At 40.9% G+C, this 18,549-nt stretch overlaps 1 protein-coding gene and 1 long non-coding RNA gene across 3 annotated transcripts in view; one reads left to right on the top strand and one right to left on the bottom strand.

Annotated features, from left to right (window-relative positions):
• LOC121687638 (E3 ubiquitin/ISG15 ligase TRIM25-like) overlaps window positions 1-17,909 on the bottom strand; it is a 49,348-nt gene extending 31,439 nt beyond the window's left edge. For both annotated transcript variants that reach the window (XM_042066937.1, XM_042066938.1), the window contains exon 1: window positions 17,299-17,909. In XM_042066937.1, coding sequence (XP_041922871.1) covers window positions 17,299-17,883 — 585 coding nt within the window. In that variant the 5' untranslated portion in view covers window positions 17,884-17,909. The remainder of the gene's footprint in view (window positions 1-17,298) is intronic.
• On the top strand, window positions 364-17,881 carry LOC121687953. Its single transcript, XR_006024459.1, has 3 exons — window positions 364-634; window positions 6,358-6,361; window positions 17,830-17,881. It is a non-coding gene; the product is annotated as an uncharacterized LOC121687953 (long non-coding RNA).
• Window positions 17,910-18,549: the final 640 nt, after the last annotated feature.

Raw genomic sequence — 18,549 nt, 5'->3', positions numbered from 1 at the left:
TCTATATGTTTAAGGAAAACACAGAATCAAATGAACAATATATTGTTGTTTGTGTTGAGTGTTTTGCTTTATCACATCTATAACGCTAATAATAATAATAGGCTAATAATAATAATAAGCCGCAACATCAGCTTCATTCTTTTGTGTTTTCATGACTATTACTTAGTTTGTCATTTAGTTTGTATGTTACAAATACTTTGCATATTTATTTTGTCTGAATAAAGCAGAAGTTGAGAGCAGATTTTCTCCTGTAGCTGTGAGATGGCGTTAACCAGCTTGTGCTTTTTCAGACAGGTAACTTCATAGTGAGGCTGGATGTGAAACTCACAGTAAGATCCCATGCATGTTAGACACGACTTGATGGCTTTATGTTTTCTCCCAGTGCAGAAGTCACACTCCACATCGTCTGGTCCGGCGTAGGAAGGAGCCTTAGCATCAGACTGCAGTTCGGTCTTCTTCAGTTTCTCCATAACATTAGCCATTATTGTGTTTCTGCGTAGTACAGGCCTTGGAGTGAAGGTCTCCCTGCACTGGGGGCAGCTGTAAACACCCTTCTGGTCTTCTTGATTCCAGCAGCCTGTAATGCAGTTCAAACAGAAACTGTGTCCACAGGAAACAGTCACTGGGTCCTTCAGTAGATCCAGACAAACACGGTTCCCTTTGGAGAGTGTTTCACTTGGTGACCTGCGTTCCTGCAGTAGCCCCTCGGTTTCATCTGCTCCGCATTTACGCGCTTACTACTTGCATCCTTTGCAGTGGTTTATCCTTCTTCCTCCCTCCGCGTTCTGGGTCAGGTATTTTCTTTTCTTTTCTTTGGCAGGACCAGGGACGACCAGCAGGGGGGCCAAGCCGTTGGTGGTGGGTATCCGTGTCTGTGAGTTCACATTTATGGTAGTGTAGCGGCACCTGGGTGTGCAGTGCAGTGTATATCACGTGTGGTCCTTCTGACCCACTCCATAGCTACGGTCCTCCCTCTGGTAAGCCCTCTGTCGTTTTGCTTTATTAATTAATGTACGTGTTTATGTTTGTTTGTATTGTATTTCTGGTGGGCCTACCAATAACCATACCCACAGCAGTCTGCATGTGAGCGCGTATGTATGTATGTGTGTGTGAGTGTGTATGTGCGCAATCATTTAACAGAACATTTGAAAAACATTTTAAAGAGTTGAGAAATATTTGAAAATAAATAAACATTTATACGATTGGAAATAGAACCTTGTCTGTTTTGATTTGCACGAACCTGATTGCCTTTGTGCGGGTACATTGTGAAACGTGGTAACTGATCAATCTGGGTGTTTGTAACCATAAACTCACTTTCCCTCGGGGATCATACTCCCCGGGGGTGGCGTAGTCGAAAGTACTTATTGGTTTCTGCCACTTACTACATTCACACAGACACACACATGAACTATCTACCTGTAAGTTGGTAAGGTTTTGTTTTACTGGAAATGGGAGTGTCTTCCTTGTTCTGTGTGGACACAACTCTTAAAGGCACAGTGCATTCTATTCTATATAAGAATCTATCTATTTCAGGAATCTATTGTGTCATGAAGGGAAAGGTTTTCCATCATCAGAAATAAAAAAATAAGTTAGAGTTAGAGTCAAAGCCAGCATGGTTAGTTATTATGGGAGGAGCACACAAGGAGCAATCAATACCACTAACTGACTGGTGCAAAGGTATTCGGTTTTCAGACCCAGATTCAGACAAAACTAATAAAAAGAACAAAAGTGGTCACCTGTTCCTTCAGTGTAAATCTTTATTTATCTGCAAAATATTATCACCAGATCACAGTCACCTCATAAACAACATAACACATTGTTTTTACCACATAGTACCCATCCACCCGTTTTGTTGTAGATATTAATATCTCAAATTTGGTAATATTCAAGAGCACCCAGAGAGAGAGAGAGAGAGAGAGAGAGAGCAATAAGAGGGAAAAAAAGATCAGTATTGATCCTAACCCTAACTGTGCTTGGTGGAGTGTAGGTTTGGATTATTGACAGTGATTGATTGAGTTACAAATATGGCTTTCAAACTGAAACCAATAGAGGTGTAGTGTAACACAAAGACACTTAGAACTGCATTAATAGCACAAATGGTCCATTGTTCATGCCACCTGGGAATGACGAGGACCGCCCCTGTGATTACGTTTTTTTTTTTTTTTGAGAGTGAGAGTTCATGTGATTTGCTGTCGGAATGTGTGAACAAACGTTAAAACATACGCTCACTAATATTAAATAAACAACTGTATTTACTTAAAAATATGGTGTAAGACTAGCTTGACGAGCCAGACCCACAATAAAATGTAGGGTCTGGGCACTCACCGTTGGCAGTGCTCAGTCCGAGGGGCAGGGTAATCGGTTGTCTTTCAAATTCCCTCTGCACGCAATAGGATAGCGCTATGAGTCCCATGCGTTTTCCTACCAACGGAGCTAGTTGGCTAGTTTAAACTTTTGCCAATTAAAAAAAAAGCTTAACTTGTGTCACGCTGTTCGCCAACAGCAACATCCAGCAGCACCACCAACTCTGCCATCAATCATTATGTTAAGCCCGCCTAATGTCTCTATACACGATTTGATTGGCCTGATAGAAGTTTAATTTTTCCAGCTCACAAGCCAACGGAGAGTTGCTAGACTATTTCTAGGCTAGTGTAAGACGCTTGTGAAAGAAAGCAAACTGCCATCATGGTTTTGCAAAAATATACAAGCCACTTCGAAAATAGACAACTGTCGTGTTACCTTCATGCATTTTGAGCTATCTGCATGTATGTCAACGCCGCGTAAACATACATGCCACTTATCGTCTCACTTCCATGTGTATAACGCCAAGTATATGGCGCCCTCTAGGGTTATGGTTAGGGTTATGGTTAGGTTATGGCGTTGATAAACATAACACACTAGTGGCCATTGGTGTGTCATACATACGCAGTTCAAGAGATCAGTCTGAAAGAAATATATGCAGCTTTCAAGTGACAAAAACGCAAATTCCCAAGTTTACATTAAAACTGTTGGACATGAAAGGCCACATGGACTACAAATGAATTACAACGTGATGACAAAAGGGATGTCAAGCCCCTAACTGGGCAACTTGTGTAGCAAAATCTAGCCCTAGTTTTCCCACCTCTGATTCACATGAAGTGACGTGGATGATGACGTTTTCACTGGGAAAAAGGTTTTTCCGGTGCCTATAAACGCACCACAAGACTACCTGAACACAGGTAGGAGATACAAAGGAGGTCATGAGTCTTTCAGTTTCCTTCAGGTGGGGACCTCCATATATGATATGGACTAGAAATGGCATGTGATGTCACTGGAAACGGCATGTGATGTCGAAGAAACAGCTTCATAAAGCTTCTTTAAAAAATGGTCAAAAAACGGCACAGTTCACTAGCTACAAGCCAACACACCTGTTTATAAAAATCACAAATTGTTTCCACATTTTGGTTTCCTTCTTCAGGACAAAGCTACTCAATGGAGATCCTGGAAGGCTAAAGTAAATGATGGGTGTGTCAAAAGCAGTCATAAAATTGAATCATGTTGTTTTCTGTGCATGCAGCACTTTGCTCTTGCACTTTATGACATTCATAAAGCTCAGAGGTCAGGTCATAACCTCTAAATCAGGTCATGTATGTGATGTATCAGATGACCAGGTCCATCTCTGAGGGTTCTGCTTGCCAGCCAGACTGCTCAGGACCCTTGAGCACTATGGGGACAGGAGAGAACACAGAGTCAGTTTTAACATCATTAGTTCATAGTAACGTATAGTAACCAATAAATACCAGGATTCAACAAGCAATACACTCATTCATGCATGAGGACTTCAGAGACAAATCTAAACATCATGAGGGCCTCACTTTTTATCACACCCACACTACTGTGAGTGATTTTTCCCCATTCCCTCTCTGGCACTCCAACAGAAGCTTTCACTCGGACTCTGTCCCCCACCCTGAACTCTGTGACACAAATTGATTTGATAGAATATGATTATTAAAGTGTATTATTAGAGGAATACAACAATACTACAGCATTATTCAATTTATTCAAGAAACAAACCCTCAAAAATGATTCAATTTGTTTTTATCTATACTAATTTTGTCGATCTAAACTGAAATATTAAAAGACTAAAATAGATTAAAATAGCAAAGACATTTTCAGAGGAGTCATGGTATTATCAACAAAAGAGAATCATGGGTGTGAGGGACACCCTGTAAATCATCCTCCCCGTGCTGCACATGGATGTACAGGTCACATGACCAGCTGCCATGTCTCCCAGTGTTGAGGTTTGTGGACCCACAACCTCAGGTTCACTCCGTTGCTGACTGTCTCTCTGTAAAATGCTGAGGTATTAAAATATGTAGTACAAAACCTTTTTACACAGATGACATAACCACCTTGAAGCACCTCACCTGAATTTAACCTCAACACTGTTTGTTCTTGTATTTCTTTAAGGGCCGACCTCTTAATGTCAGTTGAGGAGAGATGTGGAGTGAAAGTTATACTGGAAGGCACCCTTGACACAGGTGAAGTGCAGCAGGCATCAAAGCTCTATAGGGGGGACACAGACATCATCAACATACTAATGCACTCGGTTTCTGTGAAAGTGTACATGCCCTCTAGAATCTTTTACCCTAGTGCTATCTAGAATTAAGAAAATGTATGTTATCATACAAAGAGTCTAGGGGTTCTAGCCCATATTAAAGATGGAAATCACCAAAAATATTGTTTTCTGAACCGCAAACAAGACCATACTAATTGTACTGAATTGCCATTTTAGGACATGGCCAGGGCCGGAGTTGGGCCACTTTTCAGCCCGGGAGTTTCAGGCCCAAGACCGGCCCACTTTTTCCATGGGGATGGAAATTAGATAAACTAGATGTACCGCATAGCGGTACAAATATGACCACCGCTCAGTCCTGTACATCCGTTCCACGAAAATAAATCACACTAATCAATTTGTCTCCATCTTTTACTCCATCCCCCACTCTTGAAACTTTTGTGTATGCTTGTTTGGCATGCCTGTGTGTGTGTGTGCAGCTCCACAGAGTAGCTTACTGGCGCTGCAAAGGTGAATAGATTGTAGAATAGCCAAAAAAGTTGTAGCATTGTTATAAAACCTTACAAATCTCTAAACAATCCCAAGTAGGGCAGTTCATCACAGTTCATCCATTGCAACTGGATTGATGAAAGGTCACTTACACCTGTAGGATACATTGTATTTTGGGAAAAGCAGAAGTTAGCAGCATAATGTATTTATTTATTATTAAACAAAACAATCCCTGTCAGTTCCATGCAGTTTTCAACAGCTATCAAGAAGAGAGGTCATGTCATGGATTTTTGTGAATGTTTCTTCTTCTACATATGCATAAGTTTAGTCATCTAGTTCATATGATATTCAGCTTTATTGTCAATGCACAAATTAAATACCAGTAGTCTAAAACAAAATGCAGTTTTACCCAGTGGTGCAAATAACTGACATGTCCAAAAGGGCCTTCATGAAATGCGTTGCTAGACTGTTCATACACATTTTAACGGGCCAAGTTGAAGAGCTACCGTCCGTTATTGTTTGTGCAAATAATAGGCTGATTCATGTTCCCTTGCATTTTGCAACTATGAGGTCCATGGTTAGTCTGGCTTTCGCCAGACCAAGCCAGGGGCGTCACTAGACCTTATTCACTGCCTTAGTAAAAGTCTCCAGTGCCCCAGTAAAATTCTAGCGCGGCTCTAGCTTCATTCATGAGCGCATCTCTGTGCCTGCTTTAATCGTGGCTCGAGCCTGTCACTTACCAGCCAATAAAAAAAACAAGAAAGGAATAAAGAAAGGGACCATAATAGCCAATCAGGAAATAGCACCGCTGGCTAAGATTGAACGCAACAACCAATGAAAATCGTTCACATGATTCTTTCGAGTGTTTCGTTGTACTGCACACACATACACTGTGGAATACGCTGGAGCTCGTTACATCACTTTGAGCATAGAGTAAGTCGTCCCCTGTTTAATGTTACAACAAATTGATCAAGACAAATGTATTGCTGTTAGAGAGTGTTACCCACATAACTAGCATCTGTTTTTCAATGCTTAGCGTCATTGTAGCCTAAATTTAGCAACAGTTTACCAGCTTGTGCTCTCTCCCTCACACACACATTCACACCATGCGTAGGCTGCATGCACACATGCGGACAATTAATAAGGATTTATACGTATACTGTAGAGAGAGTCCTGTAAAAGTAGCCTATACTGTTAGTGAAGCTGTCCTACTGTAAAACTAAACATAGCCTTCTGATAAACTATTCAGAGATGGACATCAGAAAATTCTTCCTGAACAGAGGCAGAGGGAGAGGAACAGTGAGGAGGATGAGGGAGGTATGATAATTTTGCCCACATTAACGGTAACATTAACATTTATGCTGGTAATAGCCAATGCTGTGATTTGATCAATGGTTTAATGGCAAACGTAAATAAGTTTGCTGCATTTGCAAATGTAGCCTATAATAATATACACAGAATCAGAGTAGCCATCTGTGTATATTATTATAGGCTACATTTGCAAATTATCACCAAAAGTCAGTATGAAGGCTTTAGTAGGCTATTTAAGCTACAAAGAACTGCAGTATTGGGAGGGAAGTATATCTCAATTTTGACTAAAAATAAGCTTCCCTTGTGTTAGTAGGAAAGCCTATTAAATTCATGCAGTGAGTATAGGCCTACTTACTGTATGCCTGTGTGTTTGGATGTTGCTGGATAGTGGCTGCTACAACAATTGAGGGAGAGAGTGCTGGAGGAGGAGAAGGAGGAGGAGAAGAAGGTCGATGAGAGGGGAGAAAAAGCACAGGCTGGGCAGTCCAATACCAGGCAGGAGGAGGAGGAGGAGAGAGACAGGCAAGAAACGGATGAGGACATGATGGGGGCTAGACGTAAAACTATTCAGAGTATGGAGGAGGATGTCTGTGACCTAGGGGAGATATGTGATGGTCCAAATCAGGCTAGCCATTTATTTCATATTGCGCGCACAGTTCATTTTTTTTTTTTTATGTTGGGGGGCCTGTGCCCCAGCAAAGCTCTAGGTCTAGAATCGCCCCTGGACCAAGCTCAATCTTTTAAGAAATCGAAAAAGAAATCGCCGGCAGATCAGGCTGAGTTCCCCCAGCCTAGTCCATGGTAGGCACCCAATAGAAATATTGTTTAATTTTGCGATTGAGATATCCACGCACTGGCGCCCCCCCTGCGAAGTGTTCGCCCCCCGGTTTCAGAGCTATTCTAAATGCAAAAATGCATAGAGGAGTTATGACAAAACCGTGACTGTTAACAAACTATATAAGCTATATAAGGTAGGCCCTATGCTAGGCCTATTAGGCTACTACACAACATAAATGGTCACTAGGCTATGCTGGCGACCCAAATAAAATCTCCTTTGAGAACCAATGGCTTACAGTATCAAGCGGACTCCACCTCTTGGCGAAAAGTTAAAAGTTTTGCATATCAGTAGTAATAAATTTCACGCAGCTGTGTTAATCACGGAAAGCGCGAATGAAGTGGACACTTCTAAATGGAACCCAACCCACTGTACAGTAGCTCAAGGTCTGTGGCTAAAGCAGCCATAATGAAAGCGTTATCATTGTTTGGATACTTCACACACACATGTTTTTTATTCACACAGACCAGCGGTCCCCAACCACCGGACCTCAACCTGTCACTCCAGGGGAGAATGACGACTGTCTTTAAACTGGCAGATAAAGTCGCTGCATTTAAAGCCAAGCTTGATTTGTAGGGACGACAAGTGGACCGGGGTGTATTTGATATGTTCCAAAAAGTAGTGGGGGTTTTGGGAGAGACTGAGGCAGGGCCCTTTCTCTCGCAGCTGGTGCGCGATCACCTTGTTGCGCTCTCAAATGAGTTTGAGCGTTACTTCCCATCCTTCAAAGATTCACAGCAAACCAATGAGTGGGTCCCGCAACCCATTTGTCAATATCCCGAATAGTCCTAACTTGTCAGCGCAGGAGGAAGAGCAGTTGATCGAAATTGCAAATGACGTTGGTCTTAAGAGTGTGTATAAGGAAACCTCTCTGGCGGGTTTTTGGATCAAAACCAAAGCAGAATATCCCGAGATAGCCGTAAAAGCGCTGAAAACGTTTCCCACCACGTATGTATGCGAGGCCGGGTTTTCGGCAATGACTGCATGAATGAATCGACTGGACATTTCAAACACACTGAGGGTGTCACTGTCTTCCATCACCCCCAGATGGAAGCTTCTTGTTGCAGGGAAACAAGCAGGGCTCCCACTGATTATATTCGTAATGCACGTTTAGTTCCCATGTTTTGTTCCCATATTTTGTTAAGCATGTTCACACTTATAGATGTAGCTTCAAGTTGTTCAATATTCATAGTTCATATCAGGGCTGTAGTCAAGACCACCTTTGTCGAGTCCAAGACAAGTCCAAGACCAGGACTAGTCGAGACCAAGTCAAGACCGAGTCCAAAGAGGTTCGAGTCCAAGACAAGACCGAGTCCAAAAAGGTTCGAGTCCGAGTCAAGACCGAGTCCAGGATAGGAAAAAAAGTCTTGTGCATGACAGTATCAAGACAATCATTTTGGGTTATTATTATTATTATTATCTAAAAGCAAAAACAGTGTGAACACACCCAGGATTTGTAAGTGTAGCCATTCCCCTTCTCCAATATTATTATAGGGCTGTCAAACGATTCAAAATATATATTTTGAAATGAATTAATCTCGATTAACCGCAATTAAAAAGTTCCTAAAGACTAAAGCTTCAACATAAATCACAAAATTAATGAGTAACCACAAAGGTAAAAGTAAAACACTTTTATATTATTTAAATGATAATACTGACACAGTAATTGTGTTTTAAAGTATTCATTTCTTAAGAAATACTACACATATGATGCTGTTTAACTCATTTGTAAATGGTGCACTGTTACTTTAAGCCCATTGTGGCCACGTTCTCATAATGATCTTTTTTTTACCAGCTCCATTGAAATATAGCCTATAGCTAGTCCACAAGCTCTAATATTGTTTGTACCACATGTATTGTACAATATTAACAATGATAAGCATGATATTAAGTTGGTATAAACAGTTTTCATTCCTTTGGAAATAGAAGCATGTAATGACATGATGCTAGCTAGACATTTTCTGTTTGCAATTAAAAGTGAATGATGAGCCTGAGCCAGTCACCTAGCTATCTGAATGGAATGTGTTTCAATCGGCATAATATGTGCTTTATGTAAACAAATTATTGAAGACTTCAAGATTCACCAGTTCCATTACACAAAGGCAAAGACAACTCTTCATATTTTTGTCCATTTTTCAAATCACAGTGAGTGCAGCCTACATACATGTTTATAACTGGTCAGTAGTGGAAATCGGATAAATCCGCAATCTCCTCTAACCTCGTCTTTGTTGCCTTCCTTTTATAAGTTTCTTATATTAAAAAGGAGATATCAATTATCATCAACAACGACAAGCCAGCTGGAGCCTGCCAATCGTTTTCTCTCCTTCTCGTGTGCGTTCAGACCCGCTCTTAATTAAATGGAGTAGCATACGTTCAAGTTGGATCTTAATGGAGAGGAGCCGAAAAGTATCATCTTTATGTAACTGTTGCAGTTGGTGCATTTTGACATTGTAAACGTTATCTAACAAGAGTGAAAAGCAGTTTGCAGTAAAGCTACTATTTGGCTAAATGTTGGTTCCTCTTTATCTTCAGCTAACTCCACAGACAGTAAAATAAACTCTCAGGCTTGCGGTTTTAGGTTTTGCGGCTTCCGTTACGTGACATCAGCCCCCCACAAAGGTAAACACTATTGAGTTAATATTTTGTAACGCATTATGTATTTCAAAATGAATCGCGGCGATTAACACGTTAATATTGATGGCCCTAAAGACACCTGGACTCGGTCGAGACCAAAAGCCATATTTGGCAAGACCAGTGGCCGAGACCGAGACAAGACCAAGTCCAAATACTAGCGAGTCCGAGACAAGTCCGAGACCATAGAAAAACGGTCTCGAGTCCGGACTCGAGTCCAAGACCGGACTCGAGTACTACAGCCCTGGTTCATATTGTTCAATTTTCACTTCTTCAAGTTCACGTTTTTCACAAGAGATCGTTACCTTCACTGTTCATACATAACTGGAGCTAGTTATTTTCAAGTAATGCATGCACAACACATATGGAACATGGAACCCCCAAACCCCCTTCAGTCCTAGTTACTTTACTTTGGGCCATGCTCTTCCTTACTTGAATCACCTTTGAAAATAGAGGATGAAGTAGCCTAGAGGATTGAAGTAGGCCTACACGCACAGAGAGTGACAAAGCACAGGCTACTGTAGGCTACTTGTTTGCACCCGGCAGTCAAGCGAGTGGGTGTGTCAACGACAACGGTAAGTTAGGGCTGTCTGCCAATACATAGCCTATCCCAAAAAAGGCCAGAGTAAAACATTGTGATATTCCCTTTGCCCTTCAGCATGTACATGTTTGCCCCTTTTTGTGGTTTGTAGATAAGCTATGCCACCCACAAATACGAAGCTTTTTCATTGCAGTCTAGGCAAAATAATTAGCCCAGGCTTTCAAATGCGGACTTTACTGTGTAAAATAGCATTAGCTGTTAGGATATTACCCAGGATATTGTCACAGCTAACTTAGCTTCTGTAATCTTTCAACCAAAGTTAGGAGTCATGTTGAATAAGGGTGTGCCGCACGGACAGTCACATAGGCTATAAGTTACCATCACTGACTGTTAGGGCTACCAATACTGACTCTTAGGGCAGTCGCAATAAAAAATGGATCCGAGACATTTTCCTGTTCCTAAATTCTGTTTATGTAGGCTAATGTATTTGTGAATGTAGCCTGCACAATGCAAAGAAATAAAAGATAAACTGGTGCATTTCCATACTCATAGAAATGAACATTGCGAGACACTTATCTATTCTCTCTCATCCCAGAAATATTTTCTTTGACTTGTTAGTTTTTTGAACATTTATTTTATCTAATGACATAGCAAACATGATGAATTGAATCCACATATCCTTATGAATTGAATCCACATATCCTTGCACTTGCGAAACTATTTTTCAGCATTCACGTTCCTCTTAAAGTGACAGGCACTAAATTAGATTTACACACCAAATGTGATGATATAGACAAGTGTAGCCTAATAATTTAAATATCAATATGATGTAATCAAATTACTAAATATGTTTAGCTATTAGTAATCATGCAGATCATAACATACTATAAATAATTATCAATATACATTTATAGTTTATATGACTTCCAAAATATGAAAAAGAAACCTATGACAACCATCACTTTCTATGTGTGTGTGTGTGTGTGTGTGTTGAGGGTCAATCAAATTCTATAATTGCCACTGATGTGAATCTCACAAATCACACAAACCAAATCAAATTTTTAAAAATCGCAATAGTATCGAAATCGAGATTCTTCACTTGCTATTAGCATTGAAACAATAATGTTGGTATTGTGACAACAGGAGTTGTGGATGTGTTCCCACCAAAGCTGAGACCAAACCTACGCCCTTGAGGATGCATCATAGACAGGTTATCTTTCATATATTTTTTCCATTAAAAAACCATCACGTAGCGAACGTGTTGTGGCTGACTCACTTAGCTCCTGTTAGTAGCCTAGGTTGTGGTCATAAGCAAATGAGATGACAGTCGAAAGATACAATTAGTGCTGCTATCAATTTGCTTGGTATAACCGCATTTATAGTTTTCTACAAATGCAATCAAATTGGCCTCCATCACTCAACCAATGCTAACGGTAACATTATTGTACCTAGGTCCTAGCTATTGATATTATAAGATTAACGTACCTGCAGTAAAAACCAAGCACGTCCGATAAACATTCTCAGATTTATTTCGGCTTCAAGAAGAAATGGGAATTACATGTCATGTAAAAATCGTCCTATGCTTATTAGACGTTCTCTGCGGTAAACTACAGTCATTGTAGGAAGCGTCCATTGTTTTTCCAACCCACTTTAGATAGTCTCACTGCAAAGATGCGCCATCTGGTGGACAAACAACTACGTATCGCCAATACTGGAAATGCAGCCATGATGATGATGATGATGAATATTTGGTTTTCCTTTAATCCTACTGAATTTGTAATTATGTATCGGCCGTTCTAATTGCCGATACCTATAGTATGTGTGTGCCTGTGTGTGTGTGCGTGTGTATATGTGGGCACCGCCATCTACAGGCCAATGAGTGTACAGTCACTAAATGTACACATAACTTAATTTTTTTAGACCCCCCCATGGATGAAATTCTACGAAACTTGGCATACCCCCAGAGAATGTCAGGTTAATCATACACATACAATTTGGTGCAGTTCTTAACATCTTAACTGAAGAGAGGGGCGATTAAAGCAGAATGATATTGCATTTTCATTTTTTACTGGGGGGGTGCAAATCACACATGAGTGATTATGAGCTAGGTTGAGGTGGGCCCTTGAGATCAACATACCATAAAAATGTCTTCATCTTCGGTGCCACAGTTCAGGTAGTTATTTAGGAAATACTGCATTTTTGGGGTTTCTGGGGGCCCAGCGCGGAGGGGGAGTGACCCCCCGGGGACCAAACGAAATTTTTCCGTAAAAAGTCTAGTAGGGCTACATACTGTACCCACCAAATTTCATGTGCCCCGGTGTTTCGTGTCCCGGGTATCGTTGACCAAAAATTCAGGAAGTAGATGACGGGGGGGGGGGGGGGGGGGACTTTGACAATCACTATATGACCGCTTCGCTAGCGGCGGTCATAATAAAGCAACAGTTCAGCTCTTACTATCCTGTAGTTTTTATTAGTACCATGATTCAAAAATGTGTAAAGGTTATAAAAAATGCATTTAAACTGAGAAGTTAACAAAATATATTCCACTATTCCACAAGGATAGGTTGACAAGTTAACAAAAACAGTAAGAAAGAAAGAAAGCATTTGTAATGTATCCCACTCTTCCACAAAGAGGCATATTGAACTGTTGTTTACATGTTTTTCTGCATGGGTAGGCTTTCATATTGTTTTAACCTCGGTAATTTCCTCCATTCATTCTCTATGGTGAGTCTTAACTGTACACATGTAATACTTTTTTCGTCCACTGGTGGTTGTTTGCCGCTGTTTCGAGTTTGCCATTGAAAACGTAATGAAACGTAGGCCTATCTGCAAACAATGTATTCTAAAGTATTCTGAAAGTTTTCATTTAATTGTTAACAGGCCTAACTTCTATTCAAGTCATATTTCTGGGACTTTCTGGGATAATTATCTCTATCTTTTATTCACTCGTTCAAATGTTCCTAAGACAGCAGATTTCACACAGTTAGAATGAATTCCGGCACTTCATAAAACTCTAGGAGACTCTTTAGGAATGCTAAAGTCTTTTTTATTAGTATTATTTCATTTGAGCTATTTTTGAATTACATTTTATATTGATATGGCATGATGGCAATATAAAATAAACACAGCTAACAATGGTATTAGATTACAATAGCCTATGATTAAATATAGATCTTGCCTGTGCCTGTTGAGGAGTCCACAACCATTAACCTTGACAGGGACAACAAGGAGGCAGACATTGTGCGGACATTTTTGCCCATTAACGGACCCCGACTAAGGTAGACTGCTAATGTTCACAGCACTAAGATATTTACTGTTACTGACATACTCCGAGTCTCTGGCCCTCTCTTAGAGCCAGGCATAGTGAGCTGGCCCTCGGAAGAAAAAGCTTGGGGATCACTGGTTTACTCTAACATCCTCTATTACTTGTCCCTGTAGTCATAGCTAATTTCGAGCATCATTTTTAGCGGGGGATTGGCTGATCTGCTTTTTACTACATACACAGGTCAGGCTTGAGTTTTGTTATCAATATTTGCATAATATTTGCAAAGTCTATGAATGGTCATATTGGATGGTACAAAAAGGCTAATATTTTAATTAATTTAATATGTTGCTTGAGAATAGGTTGACAACGCTACAATGGCCAAGCAGCCTAATTACGCCACTAATAATCATTGCCTAGGCCTATAGGCTATCTCTCTTTACCAGTTGCTACTTATGTCTGTTCTCTTCAAAAAAATCTGGAAGCTTGGCACATTTTCACAGAATTTTCTCCAATGCGTTTCGTCTTTTTTACCTGGCATTTTCAGTCCCTCCTCTTTCTGCCATCCATCCTCCCTGACGCTTATCGCTATTCGCTACGGTATGGCTGGCCGGGCTATGGCATCTGAGAAAACTTTTTGGAAAAGACAGACTATATGGACCCAACCAACTCTTTTTGGGAGGGGAGAACTCCCTCACATGGTAGGCTATAACCCATGCAGAGGCTGCGGTGTTGCGAAATGTGTGTAGCCTATTTTAAGAGAAGATACTAACGTGGCAAATGTCAATATTTTTCCCCTCAACCGACCCAAAAGTGAAGCGGCTCAGCGGGAATTCTCCTGATTCTTCCGATTACCCACTCCGGGCCTGGACATGGCCACACTTGAACACTGTGTAATTTCAATGTAATACTACAGTCACAGAGTTTATTGTTCCTCTTACAGCTAGCTAGGTCAAACAGCCTAACTATGTAATGTTACCTACAAAAGCCTTGACAATGACATCAGTGTTGGTGGCTTTACCTGGAGGAAATCAATAGAATCCTCTTTCAGTAGAAGTTTCTCCATCTCAGCATCTCTGCTCTTCAGTTTAGTGATCTCCAACTCCAGCTGCTCCAGGAGTCCTTCAGCTCGACTCACCTCTGCCCTCTCCTGAGCTCTGATCGACTCAGTCACCTCAGAGCGCTTTTGCTCCATGAAGCTGATCAGCTCAGTGAAGATTATTTCAGCGTCCTCAACAGCTTTCTGTGCAGAGGCCTGATGGGAGATATAAAGGTATTAAGTATATAAGTATATATACTTTTTAGATCCCGTGAGGGAAATTTGGTCTCTGCATTTAACCCAATCGGTGAATTAGTGAAACACAAACAGCACACACACAGTGAGGTGAAGCACACACTAATCCCGGCGCACTGAGCTGCCTGCTTCAACGGCGGCGCTCGGGGAGCAGTGAGAGGTTAGGTGCCTTGCTCAAGGGCACTTCAGCCGCGGCCCACTGGTCGGGGCTCAAACCGGCAACCCTCCGGTTACAAGTCCAGAGTGCTAACCAGTGGGCGACGGCTGCCCCAAAGGTCATACCAGCTAATTTCCAGGCAAACTTACAGTTTATCTTTGGGAAGATGAATGCTTGACTTGGTTTCTCTTTGTCCATATCAAATTGCATTACTATCACATTAAATGACAATGGCTAACAAACAATCAGTACATCCATGATCAACAGTGAATAAATATGAGCCATGTTAAACAGTTATGACCTTTAGAGTTTGCAGGGCCTGGTTGACCTCTTGCAGCTCCTTCTCTCTCTGCTGGATCTGTGTCTGGTTATCCACCGTCATCCCTAGCAACTCTGTCTATGGACAGATGCACACATATCAACACTATGTAGCCAATTCTATTCTGAATATTTAAGTCATGATTGAGCCATCATCCATAAAGTTCTATAAATGATGTATAAGTAAAACACAGAATCAAATGAACAATATGTTTTTGTTTGTGTTGAGTATTTTGCTTTATCACCTCTATAATGCTAATAATTAGTGTTGTCACGATAATAAAAATTATGACTTCGATACGATACCTGCCATAAATATTACGATGCTCGATACTGAAACGATACTATGGCGAAAGATATCTGGAAAAGAAAGGACTCATACCTCCTCCAAGTGTATTGAGTCATTTGTGTTGAATTCGGTGCACTTTTGTAGTGTGCAGGTCAATTCTGGGTTCTAAACTTCCTACATAATTATTATTTTTATAGTCAGTAAAAAAGTAGGCCTACTTTGTGTGATTAAGTCCTTTATTTTTTGTTATAGTTCATTTACATTGTGTTGTGTTTTGCCAATAAAGTAGCTTTAAATAGCCAAACTAGGCTAGATCAAGGTCAGTGTTGAAATTACTGCATGCAAATCACTGAATGCTATGCAGAGGGGCCTAATCTTTAGGCCATCTGATGTACAGTATAGGCTTCCCTAGGCCTTCCCGTGTTCATGGGATTTCTTTGACAGTTGCAAAGGGAAAAATGTGAGGATAGTCTTCTTTGCGCCCAGTGTACAAGTACGACGTTCCAACCACTCAGGTCTTCGTCAGATAGGCCTACACCATTACCTGTTGCAATATGTCTGTGTGCATTCCTACATTAGCCTACGTCTATTTCTTTGATAACATGATTTGCTACCACGTAACAATAAGCCGCTATTATTATTAGGACTCAACACGCTTTGGTGGTATTATATGCTGTGGGCTTTAATTAGCGCATTTCGGGTATCCTATCCTACATCTGGGCAATATTTATTGAACAAATTGCAGTCTACATGCCATGACAAATATTACCAGTAGTACTGACCGAACATGAAATAGATTGTTTACAAGTTATGGTAATGTTATTCTGGCGTGAACATAACGCTTTTATCACGTTAGCACCCTATGATTACAGCTCGTTATGTCTCGTCAAAATTCATTGATGAAGGAAGGTTCGCTTTATCCCAGAGAACCATACTCGTTTCACTTAGGCTACACTAAAACAGAAGAGAAGAACTTGGCACTAACCATGTAGTCGTGTTTTCTATAGCATATTCGTTAACCTGTCGTTCTTTGAACAAAAATGTTGGGATATGTCTGCGAGGTGTTTAGCCAAGTTCCATGCGTAGCCTACTGCTTTTAAATGACTTTGAAACATATTTCACAAACGGGCCTCTGTGTACCTGATGGCTTACATTCACTATTCGCGATGTATCCGAAATAGTTGCAGATTTCACTTCACCTTTTGTTTTATCCACAAGGCCGAGGACGGTCGGCAAACTGTATGTTGACGTTGGCTGCGCACTCACTCACTCAGAGCTGCCTGCTTGACACGCCCACTTGCCTAGATGCGTGCAAGGAGCAGTGAGAGCAGCAGTTCAGAACGTTAATTTAAAAAAAAGTATCGATTCTAAAAACGTCGGAAATCGTATCGTTTTTTGCGTGAAGGCATCGTGATACCTTTTTAGTATCGATACACCGTGCAACACTACTACTACTAATAATAATAAATCACAACAGTATACTGTTTTCATGATAGTTACTTAATTTGTTATTTTGTTTGTACTGTATGTTACCAATACTTTCCCTATTTATTTTGTCTGAATAAAACACACCTGCTTTTCAGCCTATTCTAAGAGCGAGATAGTGAGAGATTTACCTGCTTCTCGGTCCGTTCTGCTGCAGCTGAAACAGTTTTATGTCCGTTGTGGTCGTCCATGGAACACAGCATACAGATTAACTTCTTATCTGTACGGCAAAACACCTCAATGATCCTGTCATGCTGAGAGCAAATCTTCCCCTGTAGCTGTGAGATGGCGTTAACCAGCTTGTGCTTCTTCAGACAGGTAACTTCATAGTGAGGCTGGATGTGAACCTCACAGTAAGATCCCATGCATGTTAGACACGACTTGATGGCTTTATGTTTTCTCCCAGTGCAGAAGTCACACTCCACATCGCCTGGTCCGGCGTAGGAAGAAGCCTTAGCATCAGACTGCAGTTCGGTCTTCTTCAGCTTCTCTATAACTTCAGTCAGCATTGTGTTTCTGCGTAGAACAGGCCTTGGAGTGAAGGTCTCCCTGCACTGGGGGCAGCTGTAAACACCCTTCTGGTCTTCCTGATTCCAGCAGCCTGTAATGCAGTTCAAACAGAAACTGTGTCCACAGGGAACAGTTACCGGGTCCTTTAGTAGATCCAGACAAACACAACAGGTGAACTCATCCTGAGATACAGGAATAAAGGCCATTTTACCTTCTCAGACAGACACACACATGAACTATCTACCTGTAAAGTTGGAAAGGTTTCTTTTTACTTGAAGTTGGAGTATGATTTCCTTGTTCTGAGTTGACACAACTCTTAAAGACACAGAGCACAATTACAGAAGCTCTAATCTATTCGATCTTGATCTATTTCAGGAAATTATTGTGTAAAGAAGAGAAACGTTTTCCATTATATTCAGCAAACGTATTAAACAAGTTAAGGAACATCTAAATAACTAGATGTACCGCAGAGCGGTACAAAATATGACCGCCGCCCAGTCCAGCACATGTTTTCCACAAAAATAAGTCACGCTGAAAGGCATATATGATTCTAACTGTCTCACTGAATTGCATTATGCACACTCAATTCTCACTGGTATCTGCTAGACAACAAGTACCAAAACAAGATTAGTTCATAGATTTCACATGTAAAATACATTTTATACAACCCCACCCCCATCTTGCCTGTTCATAATTCTGAGAAATTCTTGAATTGTGTGCATGTGTGCGTGTACATGTTTATGTTTATGTGTGTGTATGGGTGGGTGGGTGTGCGTGCATGTGCTTGTGTGTTTGCCTGTTTATGTGCCTGTGTGTGTGCATGTGCATGCATGCGTATGTCTACTGTGTGAGTATGTGTCATACGTAGGATT

The sequence above is a fragment of the Alosa sapidissima genome, chromosome 2 (genome assembly GCF_018492685.1).
Source record: "Alosa sapidissima isolate fAloSap1 chromosome 2, fAloSap1.pri, whole genome shotgun sequence".
Lineage (NCBI taxonomy): Eukaryota > Metazoa > Chordata > Actinopteri > Clupeiformes > Clupeidae > Alosa > Alosa sapidissima.
Note: the sequence above shows the minus strand (reverse complement) of the source record. Positions and strands in the feature narration are given on the sequence as shown.